We start from the raw sequence: 15,232 nt of genomic DNA, 5'->3' as shown, positions 1-15,232 counted from the left end.
CATTTTCACTTGCAACTGTACATTCTTGCATTGAACTATTTTTGTATAACTTAAAAATGTAGGTCTTCAAACTCAAATTTGACTAGGAATGAACAATGCTCTAACGCATGCATCATCATTGACTAAGCTGCACATTAGGCTAATCTAGAAACCGTCAAATGAATTAGGAACAAAGAAATTGGCCAACTTTCACCTTTACACCTACTAAATCGACAACAACGACAACTTCGGTGCCAGAAAGTTCAGTTTCAAGCAAAAGAAACTTCAAGCAAAAAATGCCTCATTTTATGATTGTGTTGTCCTCACCACTTGTTAGACTAGTGTGACTTCACATGTCACATTGCTAGCAGCTTAAATGGTCGACTTAACACATGTCAACTATGCTAATTCACCACCATATAGATCGAAGAATGATACACCAAAAAAGCAATATATTTAGCACAATAAAGAACAGATCAATCGTGCACTAAAAGACTTTACTGTCCATCCTATGCCTATTCTCAAACCTGTGGTTGTATCATGGTGGAAGAGACTAGCGACATGCAGATCCTAAAAATAAGTTGCAGATCTATACATCTTTCTACAACTATCAATGAAGCACCTCATCAACATGGGGAGTGTAAATGCTAAAGTGGAAAAAATAGCATGATTACAAGTTGAAAATCGAAAGAAATTATGTGAAAACAAGTTAGTAGCACAACGAAAAAAGTTAACATTGTTCTAGTGCCACCTAGTTCTCATAGTAGCCACTTATAGCCTTTACATGATTAGAGAGTTCCCATCTATGTTAGTCATCAGTGTTTCACCATTTTCCATTATCTTCTTCAACATTTGAGTTATTGTATATAACTTTTGACAAATGTAAATCATCATCTTCATGCATAACTATCTTCTAAATTCTTTACTAGTGTATTGATGTGGGTGAAGTGCATGGGTTCATCCAGCAATATAGACTCCATATACTTGACCACGAACATTCCACAATCAAATCCATTGACCTAACTTGGGGATTTTCTCTACATGATGAAAATCAAACTCATGAAATATTGTCCCCAATTGTCAATCAATGAAGGCAACCATGAAGTGCATATCTTAGCTAATGCCACTATCTATCTTTATGGAGTTGTATCATGTGATGGTATGGTTGAGGAAATACACAAAACACATAACCTAGTGGTATTCACTTTCCATAATGTTGATAGTATTATCCGCATTATACAAGTGTGAAAGTTGGTTTTTAACCAAAATTCGAACACATGATGTAAATATCCATGAATTACCAAACTTAGGTATGGAGGTCATCCTAACGCTCTTTGTTAGCAATAAGAACAACACTCTTTGCTAGAGTGAAGTTTGGCCCAAGTTGTGGTCTTTGCAACATTTGTTGTACATACAGGCTATAAATGTAGCAGTTGGCACAAACAATATTTCCTAAGAACAAGTATTCACATACTTCATAGATGGTGAAGCTTTCTATCCATTAATGCCCATGGCTCAAACCTTTTCATGATTGGCTCCCATGAAAATGCACTTCACAGTTGCATTGATTGTTCACCAACAAGGTCTTCTCATATTTTGTTCAACCACCATTAATTTTCCCAGATGAGAAAATGGTTGATGGTCATATAGTCTTCTCATCATTCTTCATTTATAAGTAACTAATATCAAGAGAGGAATGGCAAGATTGGATGGACACAATTCGGGGGAATGGATGAAAATGACTTTGTAACTATGTACTTATTTATTTGAATAGAGATGGGAATGAATTATTGGCTAACTAATCATGACCTCTGTCTATAGTAAGTTTGCGAAAAATAGATGTTTGATAAAATGTCAAAAAATTTAGTTCATGTATCCCGAGTAATTAAGGATTGTAGTAAATATTAAGCAAATTTGAAGGAAACTATAATCTGGATAGAGAAAAGTTGTTTTGAATAAACAACTTTTGCCAATGATTTTGGTTGTGCATATGATGTCACACTACAATTGCCAATCATATTATAGCTATTTCGTTGACAAAAATTGGAAGCAGATGCGATATAGATTTGTAACTTTAATATGAACCACATGTGAATCATCAAACTCATAACTGCCTTGTTACTACATGTGTGTATCTATCAAAATACTATTATCAGGTCCATGCTCTTTAGGAGTATGCTTGTATGCACTAAAGTCACTGTTGCCATGTTTGTGCAAGCAATTTTGATGGTCCTCATATGCATCAAACTCCCCAACGTTTTGTTCATACATGTGCATATCGATATGAACACTTTCATTTGCACTGCGCAAATCAACATTATCTTCCCATTGTTCCTTCATGCATGTAAGTAGTGGAACACTATGAACTTTTACATGTTCATCTCACATATGACTCTCCATATTGGAAATCATCTTCAACTAAAACTGTATCACTTGTGTGCTTTACATTCATCATGTCATTTGTATCATTATAAGCATCATCAATATTAACAACTGCATTTACAACTCACAAAGTAGCTGGCATATATCCCCACAAAATTAACATCTACAGATGTATGGTAACTTTACCAAACTCTAACATTTTAATTTGCACATGAAGCAATGACAATGAAATTTGATATAGATGCCTTATATCACTTTCAAAGACATAATTAAATGCAGTAGATAGTGTTTATGTTAAAACAGTGAAATAGATGGTAGTGATACTACATGCTGTGACACTTTACTAATAGTGTTTATACTAAAATTATAATAGACACTGCCATAATTGGTGGCATTTACATTAAAATAGAAATAAATTAGTGAAAGTGCATATTATAGCATTTTACTAACACTATTTACTTTAAAATGGTAAGAGAACAATGAAACTTCATACAATAATGCTTTACTAATAGTGTTTTATACATGTTGCTCATGTTTAACATGATGTAAAGGACTACAAAAACAGGAATACATCAATTGCAATAGCATGTTGTCTCTTTTATTAGAAGTAGTAGTGATCAATCAACGTCCACTCTGGTGAACCTATGCCTTGACAAAATATCCTTAGTTTTCCACTCATCAAATGCCTTCCCTACAACATGTAACATGTGACATAATCACCATAAGCACTCTCTTTTGTTTGTAAACGAACAAATTTCTATCTAGTCATTTACATACCTTGCATTTTTTGCTTACAGGTAGTGTCATTAGCAAACAGTTCATTGGAAGCATGTACTGAATGGAAATTATGTTCAATTCCTTTTCATTGAGTGGGAAAACTAAAGTTGACGTTTCATAAATAACAATTGGTTGAAATAGTAGTGATATGTGCAAAAAACAATTGAAAGCACATTCAGAATCCATTTTTTATTTCAAAGTATGTGAATGATGTTTCTGAAATATTCTTTTTGCATTTTTTTCATCATCGCACCAATCAAAGGGCATTTACAAAATTCAAACCTTATAACTATTTCATACTAGCCTCTTGGTTGAGCAAGTTTCGAGGACACTTCCTGAATGCTATTTTGTTATTTGCTGGTGCCAAAGCCAAAGGGCTCCATGTCCACCGTCCTCCTTAGGAGGGCGTTTGATAGCCGGGTGAAACACTCTAGAGGAGGGGAATTGGTATGGATTTCCCCTCCATCAAATGGCAAAAACTTTACCTAAGGGAGCATTTTTATTGAAATTTACCACGGTAAATGGTCGGAGGGCTCTGACTATTTATCCAGGTAAACTTACCTCACTTGCACATGCCATGCAGGAAACCATTTTGCCGAACTATTGAGCGGCACCTCTGGTTCTTGACTCTATGCAGATTTCGGCCCCGGTGACCTTCCATCCCAAACATCCAAAGGTAGTAGAAGACGCCATTCTTTCACTCACACACACACTCTCTCTCTCATTCCCCCGTCTCTTTGTTGCAACTGCATATGCACCAAAGATGTATGCCGAAACTGGATTGTTCTTGATCTTGTATAGTGTTTTGGAGGATTTTGTGTTAAGCATTTTCTGATGTATGTATATGCATGTTTGTTCTTTGTTTGTCGTTTTTCTTTGGTCTTGTTTTCCCTATTTCCATGTTACGGGTTCATGCACAGAATGTGTTTTAAGTGTCCGTTAAATGTTTATGAGGGAGAGACAATGCATGCTGACTTCCCCAATGAACTTGTGACATAACATCACAAAGAAAATATAAAATACTAAAATCGCTTGTTCTCCGTGAACGCAATACATGCTTGTTCTTTGTTCGTCATTTCTCTCTGTTCTTATTAACATCTTTTTTGTTATGTTCCAGGTTGTGTAATGCTCAACTTTTGGTTTGTTATAACCTTCAGCTGTCTTATCTATATGGCGCTTGTGAACATCTCTTTTCTTTCATGTTCATTATCATTGCTTAATCATTTTATTATGTTATGATCATTTGTTGTGTAAATTTGTTAATTTTGCAAAGGCCATCTTTCATAAGCAAGAAAATTCATGTGGTTATTTATTAATGATTACTTGATAATTTTATTATGTTATGATCAATGTCTGTTTTTCTCTCATTCCCTCACTTCAGCATCAAACACCAACGAGTGAACTTTTTCATTGTGGAATTTCAACTCTCCAACCCTTTACCAAGGAAACTTTGCCCCTGATAATATTTCACCAAAGAATCAGAAAATTCAACAAACGCCCCCTAGTTTTTTAGAACTCAAACGGTTCCCACGAGTTGGATTATTTCTTGCCGTTCGCTTGCTTTAAGTTATATTTTGATTCCCAATTACATCCTTACCCTTCCTGTCTCAAAAATGGTATTAGACTCTCGCGACTGCCCGCCCCCACCTTCGTTCGTTTGGATGTTCTATCCGCGATGGAGGAAGGCATCGAAGGAGTTGCAGCTGGCGAAGCTGTAGCCGATCCTATCGCGAGGTCTACGAAGGCAGCCGACGATCTCTACGCCTTTCGCGACACCTACTTCCCCTCTGACCCCGTGGAGAAGATATCCGCTCTTCACCAACAGGCGAACATCGCCCTCCGCATCCTCGACGACGCTTTCCCTCTGGGTATGTATTTTCCCTCTTTCCTGCGCCTGATGCTTTTCTTTCTTGAAATGTGGCTGCGGGAAGCCTTAGACAGCGCCTTATGAGTTGAAAGGGAGTTGGTCCTCAGTGTCTGGGTGCGTTGCTGGCACAAGCGCACTGCCCTGCCACTTTGCAGTTTCCTTTTCGTCCCGGATACGGCGAAAAAAAGAACAGAAGAATCATTTGTCAATTGGGTGGATGAACAAGTGGCCTCTCCAGGAAGCAGTTTGTGAGAAGCTCCTTCGGCTCGATGACAAAGGATTGGCTGCCTGGTCGTGGAAAATAGTTTGATTACCTTAAGTGAGCGGTTTAGCTGGGAATCATAACCTTGATGTGATCCATCTTGGCGGATGAGTTTTTAGGAAACCCTGGTTGTAGTGGAGCATTGCTGCTTCTCTTTAGTTGTTAACCTTGCGAGAAGGAGAACTCGTTAATCAACGATCAAATGAAACTTGTTTCTCGGGCGGCCTTGAGTTAGGCGACTCAAGGTTTTTTTTTCAAAAACCTGATTCAAACCTCTGCTTTAACTCACTAAAAGCCTATTAGAAATTTCCGTCATGCGTCAGCGCTCCTTCTAACCCATAGTTTCATGCACGATTAGGGGTAACGGAACATGGATAAGCTACTAAATTGTAGATTGAATGGTAAATGACCGTGAGAAACAAAGGTATAAACGAATTATCCGAGGTTCTCTGGCGCTTACTAAACAGCCATAGCAGTGGTTGTAAGCTCTGGAACAGTTTTTCCTTTTTAATAATATTTGAAGTGCTTTCCGTAGATTCGATTGCCGGATTAGCATTCTGAAACTAACGTACCAGTAACATTGTCCAATAGTTGCATGCCTTCTCTGACAAATTAAAATAGCACAGTCAAAAATACAAAAACATATACTTGGTATTTCTTAGGATGGGTTAAGACTAGAAAGTCTACAATGCGAATAGGGAATTGTTAATGTAGTTTTACTTCGAGTTTCTGGTGGTTTTAGACATTGGAAATGCCTTAAGCCACTGAGATAAACTTCCCTGCTTTTCATGCAGATCAAAGAAAAGAGCCGTCCCAGCGGGCCAGCTTTGAGTTTCTAAGAGGCAAGATACTTGATGTATACCCTGAATATAGGAAAGAGGCAGAAGACCATCTATCAAAAGCAGTACGTTTTTCTTTTCCCAAATTTTCACCAAAAACCGTTCCCTAGGTGGATAAAACCACCTGCCGTCTTTGCCTCGCCCTGGGTAGGTATCTGCTTTTGCTTATGCAGGGGTTGCATGCCTATGGGGTTCAAAAGCGAGAGCAAGAGAGAGAGAGAGAGAGAGAGAGAGAGAGAGCAAATGTGGAAGGTAACTTATAGTGAAGACTTGTTATTGTCTCCAGGTCAAATTGAATCCTTCTCTTTTAGATGCTTGGTTATGTTTGGGCAACTGTATGTGGAAGAAGGGAGATTTATCTTCTGCCAGGAACTGCTTTTCTCTTGCTTTACAAAAGGTTATTCCCATCATTCATGATGCTTCAAATTTAACTTCCTGTAAATGTTCTTATGATATTTTCGATTTTCTACAGGGTCCTGACAAGAAGATACTTTCTCAGTTGTCAATGCTAGAAAGAAGGCTGGCTCAAGGCAAGGTGTCTTTCTTCATGTATAGCATTTGAGTATCCTAAATTGTAAGTCCATAGTCACAAAAGGCACATTAAAAAAAAAAATGAGAAAAACACGATAAATAAATGAGGTGTTTAAAGAAAAAAAAAACACTATTTTTTCGAAAAAGACACCAAAACAAAAAAAATGAAAAAAATGCGTTTTCAACTCTTTTTCGTGTGTTTTCCTTTTCTTACTTTTATTCATTTTTTCATGCTTTTTTAATGACAGACTGCTTGTTTTCATTTTCTAATTTTTGTTTAGCGCAAATCTGCTTATTTTTTGATGTGTGTGTTATTATTTTCTCACTTATTTTCTTCATTTTGTTTGTTTTTAATTTTTTTTTAAATTTACCATATTTTTTTCCTTTTTTCAAACTCACGATATTATACTGGAGAAAAACCTCGCCTTTTAAAACACAAGAAAGTTTTTTGTGACTATGGTTAGCTAACTAGGATTTGAGACCTATGGATCTAAGATCCCCGTTATATGGATCTCAGGTCCAAGTGGGAGGGGTTTGATATGAGATCCATGGAATTCAAGATGCAAGGTTTACAAATCCATGATGTGATCCTTTTATCTATCAAACAAAGGATTCATATCCTTATTAGAAATCAACGATCTAAATCCTAGGATCTAAGCTCCTAAGATCTCAGATCATCTCAGATCTAAGATCTGTGGTAACTGGTTTTCTTCATTGATGGAATTGGTAAATGGCTTGGCTTTCTAGTGAAGCTGAAATTTTTAACTAGAAAATATATTTCATTTTTTTGTTGAAGCTTGATGAAACTAATATATGCATGCTTGATAAAGGTTTGGACTATAACCGGTTGATTATGCAATGTGAGATGGATCTATTTAAAAATCTGATAGACATGCTAAGTTTCTGTCCACTTGTGCCCTTATCTTTTAGGTGCTGAAAACCAGTGTGAGATGGTTGATGAAAGCATTAGACATGCAAAGGAAGCAGTCATGTTGGACGTAAGGGATGGATACTCTTGGTGTAAGGCAATTCACCACCTTTATGAAATTATAGTGATTTCCAACACAAGAGATTGTGGCTTTTTTTGGACATTTGTAGCAGGTTGTTCTTTTCCTAATTGCCTACAAAATGTAGGAATGCTTAGCGATTTATTATACCTGGGTGATTTTTTTAGGCTTCTTTCAAAGTAACGTGCCTAAACCTGTGAATTTTTGTATCCTCACGTTTTTTGCATGACCTTTTCCATACTAATTTTCACTATCAGTGTATTAAAAAAAGGAATTGTAGCATCAGTCATCCAGAAAGTGACTTTTCCATGATAGATATAAATCTTTCTGATGGTGTAATCATCTATACCTTTTGAAATGAGAATGTCCCGGGGCAAGTGCCTGTTGTCTTTTAAAATGTATTTCTTGTCCAAATTCAACGAAACATTAATCTGTTCTGGTCTCTATAGGTGGTTCTTGAAAATCTTGTTGATGATGTGACCGTTTGTATACTGATTTGAATATCCCTCTATGGTCATGACTCTGGGAACAGATGAACTGATTTGTAATCTCATGGCAGGTTTCAAGTTTGTATCAATGTTTTAAAATCCGGTGACTCGGGACTCGACTTGTCCATTCTGGACTTGTGACTCGGCAGGTCAATTCGGCGACTCGGTCAGGGTTTTGTTAACTATTGTTTGTGAAAGAAAAACAATATATTTGTCATTTAAAGATAAAGATATTGTAAAATGACTTGAATACATGTATAACTCAGAAACAAGCCAACCTAACATCAAGTCATAAGTCATAACTAAATTATATTTGCTCAAACAAGAAATTAGGCAACTGTGCTGCTTCTCCTATTTTATAATTGCATATTTAAAAAAAACCCTGTAGCAAGAATCAATATATTAATGACAAACAAGTCAATAAAAATCAAACACTAAGATCAATATATTCAACATTTACAACTATATAATGGCTAACAAACTCAACATGTATGATGTATGTAATATTATGTAAAGCTGAAAATCCAAAAGCAAAGAGTCCAATGTCCGAAGAATTGAAATAAATACACTGTACATGAAGTTTAGCCTAATTAGTTTTAACTTTTCATTTGTAATGTGCAAATTTAATAAATGAACAATAATTCTAAATTCTTGCATTTCAATAAGTCAGACGATTCGTGTCAAACATTAAGTAATTAGTAAATAAATCACCCCATTAATTACAACATACAAAGTTTGTCACTAGAGTGCATCGAGTTAAATGAGTTTCAGCCAAGTCAAACCGAGTTTTGGCCCGAGTCAAGATGAGTCATGGCCAAGTCATGCCGAGTTTCAACAAAAAAAAAAAAAAAATCTGGGTTGACTTGGTAGAAGGCCGAGTCAACCGAGTCAAGTTGACTCAATGAGCTTTAAATATTGGCTGGACAGTTGGTATACAAGGTTGCTATCTAGATTCTGTTCAAAACAAAGGAAAAAGTATAAAAGATTAACAATTGTGGTAGTTGATAGATATCTCTATTTAATCACTTACGTAAAATGTGAAATTAGTAATTTCATAGGAATACATGTTGGCATGTAAGACCTACTATAAAGATAATAATGCACATGTGACTCTATGACATTCCTATTGGTTATCCTTTCTATAGAGATGAAGGAATTCATCAGTGATTACCTTGTTATTTCTGTTTGCTTAGAAAAGCACTTAGGCTTCTTATTATCTATTATTTCTGCTTTCTCCTTTAGTTGTCTCTGCATGAGATAACCATGGTTTCAGCTCATTCCTGAAAGATAATTTAAGTATCTTGTGATTGTACTGTCTTCCACTGTAATTCCATTAGTACCCTTGGATGCTCTGACGTTGGTTTTGCTTGTGCTTCTCAGGTCTGATTTTATCATTTGAACTTGTGTATTACTGCTTGCACTCTGAGATTTCCTTTCCTTTTCTTGTCCGTACGTGCCAGACATTTTAGGCAATGCATTTCTTACAAGTTTTTTTGTGGCTGGAGCATGGGAACAGAGAAAACTCTTGCAGTCAATAAAAGCTTACCAAAATGCAGTAAGTTAACAAAATGTTGTTGAACCTGATTGGTCTGATTGTTGGATAGTTCCCATGCCTGCCTGTCTTTGAATGGGGGGAAAAGTCTTTTCAATGGTGAAATTTCATAGAGCCTTAGTAAAATACTCATGAATTTTTGATTTTTTTTTTCCTGCGCAAGGAAAAAGACGAGAAGGCAAATACCAATCCTGATCTGTATTTCAACTGTGCAATAGTAAGTGAACACTCTCTTCCCAAAGTTGAGGCATCTAATCTGTTGCTTGTTTGGTCTTAGATATTTTTCATTCCCTTTCCAATTTTCTCTAGTTCGAAGAGCTGAATTTAAATGTTATTTTGACAGGCCAATAGATATCTGGAAAATTATGAAAGGGCTCTTAGTGGATTTGATGCTGCTGCTTCAAAGGACCCATCTCTCAATGCTAAAGAAGAGGCTGGAAAGATTGTTGATCTTCTTAACAAGTTGGAAGACTCCATATTAGAAAAGGTCATCTCCTTTCCCATTGAATAGTTAGAGCAATATAAATAAGCTAAAATAAAGTATAGCAACCTATCCTTTTATGCCTTGTGGGTCCTTGTTTTGCCGTCTCCTTAATGTGCAGTGATCTTTTCAAACACATACGCATTAAGGCATCGCAAAGTTCTACACCCAGTCCCTGTTGAGTGTAAGCCTCCAAATATAAACCTTGAGCTTTCTTAAAAAAATAAAATTAGATGATCTGTGAGAAAATAAAAAGGTCATTATATTGACATTAGCAATGGTTTATGTGTAAATCAGAGCTGAACTTGATCAAAGAAATACTTCGATAGTCACACCCTTGAAGAGAACATGAGAAACCTCAATCTAGAGGTAGATAACTTGTATTACTAAGTCTCAGTGAACACCCCTAAAAGCAAGCCTAAAATCCCATACAAAACAAGGGACAATGGTCCCTTATTTATAATACAAAAAAAAGAAAGAGAGAGAGAGAGAGAAGGAGATGGCGGTTGGGCTCTCTCCAACGGCTAGGAATTTGGCCGTTGGGAGCTGGCCAACAGCGAGCTCCTCTTTTTCATTTAAATGAAGAAAGAAAAGGAACAAAAAAAATACATGGAAAACAAAGAGAAAATACATAATGAACTTAACCTATTGTTAACACCCCAAATTTTTCCATCTAAGTTGATGGAAGCAATTTCAAAATCTTACAAAACAATTTCACAAAAAGATTGTGAAAAATTGCAATTTCAAAGCCAATTTCGAATCTAAACACAATTTATGTTCAAATCATGAATTTGACTCAACACGAATCCCAAAGCATGATTACGAGTCTAGATCTTAATTCGGTAATCAAGATCATATCCAAATTAGGGTCTGAAGAAGTCTATCAACTTTTCTCTTTTTTTTGTTGAGAGTCTTGTTCCGATTTGCAAAATCTTTGGATTCTCTTCCTTGCCAATGTTAAATTCCTCAATCGGGTCATTAATCAAAGGTGACAGTTGATCTTGTTTTTTTTCATTTGGATGAACTCTAGACATTTTGTCTCGGTGAGTTTTGGATTTACCTCCTTGAAGGCTTTTGATGTTTGATCCTCAGGTGCCATCGTAAAGATTGTGAAAATGTTAGATAAAAATTGAGACACTTTGTATGGAAGCAAATTACATATGTCACCGCACATTTTGAATGTGTTACAAAATAAAGACACTATGTCTATTGGAGTAGAATGACAAAATGATGACTCGATGTCAAAATGATAGTGGACTTGTTGAAGCAATGATTGATTCAAATTGATGGTGAAGATTTGCCTATGGTGTCACTTTTGACAAAAGGTACTGGCTTAAATTTTTCTTTGACATCCTCTTTTTCATAACTTTGACATCTTAGGGCTTGAGTGTCTCACTGTCCTGCCAACGTAATTGGTTCTAGGATTCCATTTTCATGTTTGCCAAGGCTAGTGAATGTCGGTAGCCATGACGCATGAGCAGGTCCAATCCTGTCTCATTTCGACAGAAATTTTTGAACAATGGATGACTTGTAATTTGTTTCAAACAGATTTGGCTTGGTACCCTTTACCACCCACTTTTGCTTCTTTGGCTTTTGAATAGCCAATTTGCTGAGACCTTGAGATAGTTCTTCTTTGCAGACTCGATTACTTGGTACCTCAATTGTATATGTTGTATCGGAATCATTGGATGCACAAGACGATTTTGCATGTCCTCTGCATAGATTGTTATAGTATTCATGTTGTGAACCCATTTGCCACACTGATGTAGTGTGGAAGGAACTGCATTTGTAGCATGAATCCATGATCTGCCGAGCAACAAGTTGAATGAGGGTTCTATATCTACCATATGAAATTAAACCCGATGATGTGTTTCAAAGATATTTAGATCGAGACATACACAACCTATGCAAGGTTGTCGCAATCTGTCATATCCATGAATAAAAATTGATAATGGGGTATAGTCAGTTTGCCTTATGCCCAATGTTCAAGCTGTCTGCTGTGGTTAGGCTAGCTCCTCCATCAATTAAGACATGGGGGACTTTGATACCCATTGTTTTAACTATTATGTACAAGGCGTCATTATGTTTGGTATATCTTCATCACAAAATGTGATTGGACCGTTTTTGTATAGTTCAAAAGCCCATTCATCTCCCCAATTACGGCTAAATCTTTCCCTCTTGATTCAGGGTAGGGAGTCTAATTCCCTTAAGATGACTTCCAAAGGTTCGGGATCCCATATTTGCGACCTTTGATCAACCTCTGTTTGACTGTTTTGTTTGCCCAGTCTGGTTTGTTCATTAATGGATCATTTGTCATGTTTGGAAAGCAACTCAAAGAAATCCAAGGATGCTTTGTCCCTTTTGTTTGTCACCGTGACTTGATGACTTGTTGAAAATCTGATCATTGCAGCTGTTTCTTTCCTATGATTAGGAAAAGAGTTTTTCAGGATGTCTGGTTGTTCACTGACTGCTTTGATTATTTCTTTGTCAACTGCGCTTTATATAATGTTTTTGAGCACAAGGCAATCATCTGTATGTGTCTCATGTCCTGGGGCACGATGAATTTTGCAAAATTGCTCTTTGTTCTTCCCATTATTGGTGAAGGATTGAAAACTTTTGGGAGAAATAGAGTGCCTCTTTCAACCAGCTCGTGCATGATTTCTTCGTAACTCTGTTCTCATGGAGTCAATTTTCTGTCATATTCCCATCCAAGATATTTGTTTTTGGTGCCACTGCTGTTGTTGGTTTTGTTTGCTACTCCTTTATTGTTGGAGTAGTCTGCCTTTTCCTTTTTGAAGACAACAACGTTGGCTATGATATTGGGTGGAGCATTCCGACTCCTGCTGCTTTTCTTTGCATCTTCTTTGAACTTTACCGGGATGACAACATTAAAAGCTCCATTTTCAATTTCTGCCTAGATGCATTCTGCTCTCTCAATGAGATCAATGAAAGATTTGATTGGAGCATTAAAAATGAGGCTCCTTAATGGTTGTGTCAAATTGTTGGTGATCAACCCCAATGTATGGGATTGGGAGATTGGGTCTCTTATCTTATTGCAAGAAGACCTCCATCTTTGAATAAAATCTTTGACCTTCTCACCTGGTCTCTGTTTTAGATTACACAATATGGTGATTGTTGGTGTAGTTTCGACATTTTGAATGAAACTTTCAATGAAAAGGTTGATCAGTCTATCAAATTTTTTTGCTTCTACCGGATTAATGTGCTCTCTATACCATTGTGCTGCAATTCCTTCTAAGCTCTTTGGGAAGAATCGAAGGAAAGCTTTATGATTGTGGTGAAATTTGTAATATTCTGCAAAGAACATGGCCAAGTGTGCCTTTGAGTCTCGATGGCCATCAAATTTGCTGAATTTCTTAGGCAAGTTCTTGATGTGATTGTCATTTTCAAAGCTTTTGTAAAAGTCTTCATAGGTAAAATTTCTTTTATTCTTGTTTTTGAATTGAATTGCATTCAACTTCTTTTCAACTTCTTGGATCTTTGCTTTCGAGCCTTTTTTCTTTTTCTTGGGAGTCTTTTGCTTTTCCTCACTACTTGATTCTATAGTAACATATTCAGAAGAATCAGAGCTGCTCGATGAAGATTTCTTTGTCTTCTTCTCTTTCTTTTTGACATTCTTTGCCTGAGCTTGCTCTTCATTGAACATAATCATATATTTTCGGAATCTCTTGTATTCTTTATACTCCGAATCATTTGCTTCTGTCCTGGGAGTTGTGTTCGAGGAGGATTCTTCTCCCTTGTCTCCCATGAAGGGTTGGTCTTGTTTCATCTCAATCCTCTTTCTTTGTTGGCATCTAGTCTCCACCATAAAGCAGATGTTCACCTTGTGAGAAGAAAAATTGAAGATGTCAATATCTGAGTTGATGAAAGATAATTTGTACATACGACTAAGTAGCAAATTTTGATTGCATATTGTAAGGAAAATGAGATTGAAAAGACTTGACAAAATTTAACACAACTTGACAATGCTTGACAAAATTTGGCTTGGTCTTGACAACAATATTCAAACTAGACGGGATGATCTAGGATGGAAGGATAAATGGACATATTTCATTCCACCATTTCACGTATTCAGGACCCATTCTTAGACCAAGGATAAGGTATAAGTGAGCAAATGGTTCCCAACGTTGTTGGGTGGGTGTATATTCCGGACCACTCTTCGGTATCCGGTTCACACTCCACAATGGCTCATTCTGATTCAATTGAATATGCTTTTCTTTGACGCTATTAGAATTGTCTGATGCAGTGCTCTAGATGGTATCCAACTATGAAAAATAGTTCTAGCAAAAGGCTCTTTCTGATTGGGTTGTAGGTGTATCTTGACTTGATGATTTCTCGATCAAAGAAGTCCCAAATAATGGAGGAGTCATCTACTTCCTCTATCTTCCTACGGTAGTGCTCCGTACGGTGTTTTGAAAATGGCATGATTGTGTTCCCACGTGTTTGTAGAACCATGCTTGTAATGCGGAAATACATCCTTCCATTGAATCTGTATCCCCAATTGATAATTTGGTCAATCTTCGGTAAAGGAATGCCAAAACTGCCATTGCTATAGATATGTGACAGACTTTGACATGCTTCCATTTTCTAAAGAGGCGAGTTGTACGAAAATCCATTATGTGTTCTTCATTTTTGAAGCAGATGAGACCCGTAGTACAAGTTACCATGGAGTTCTTGTACTTGTTTGCGACACTTTTAGATAGTGAAGCAGGATTGATATATTGGGAATATGCTTCACCAAGTTCCTGTAGTTGGAAGCATTTATGCCCATCTTTCTCTAGAAAGGGCCAGCTCTGTTTTCCCATTAGTTTGCGCATTACTTCTAGAGTTTTGACTTGACCTTGATTGACAAGGAACGATCTTCCATTGGTCCTTTTCGGTCACCTTCTGGCGCTGGCAAACACATAATGTTGGAAAGCTCGTCTAGAGTGAAGGATAGGTCTAGGCCTAAGTGAGTTAGGACTTGGTTGAGCTAATGAAAGGGGTTACGTCTCTAGAGAGGTGGACACTAATGATGAGGGGCGGTTATGCTTAGGGAAAGCCAAGAGA

The 15,232-nt window shown here is 36.8% G+C and overlaps 1 protein-coding gene across 1 annotated transcript in view; it reads left to right on the top strand.

Annotated features, from left to right (window-relative positions):
- The first annotated feature begins 4,753 nt into the window (after window positions 1-4,753).
- The window catches only part of LOC116261688 (uncharacterized), a 48,754-nt gene continuing 38,275 nt past the window's right edge, over window positions 4,754-15,232 (top strand). Inside the window, exons 1-8 of the mRNA XM_031640480.2 lie at window positions 4,754-5,006; window positions 6,062-6,171; window positions 6,393-6,503; window positions 6,579-6,636; window positions 7,568-7,657; window positions 9,593-9,687; window positions 9,848-9,901; window positions 10,028-10,171. Of these exons, the coding sequence (XP_031496340.1) occupies window positions 4,814-5,006; window positions 6,062-6,171; window positions 6,393-6,503; window positions 6,579-6,636; window positions 7,568-7,657; window positions 9,593-9,687; window positions 9,848-9,901; window positions 10,028-10,171 (855 nt within the window). The 5' untranslated portion in view covers window positions 4,754-4,813. The remainder of the gene's footprint in view (window positions 5,007-6,061; window positions 6,172-6,392; window positions 6,504-6,578; window positions 6,637-7,567; window positions 7,658-9,592; window positions 9,688-9,847; window positions 9,902-10,027; window positions 10,172-15,232) is intronic.

This window comes from Nymphaea colorata, chromosome 10, assembly GCF_008831285.2.
Source record: "Nymphaea colorata isolate Beijing-Zhang1983 chromosome 10, ASM883128v2, whole genome shotgun sequence".
Lineage (NCBI taxonomy): Eukaryota > Viridiplantae > Streptophyta > Magnoliopsida > Nymphaeales > Nymphaeaceae > Nymphaea > Nymphaea colorata.
This window is presented reverse-complemented; position numbering and strand designations above follow the sequence as displayed.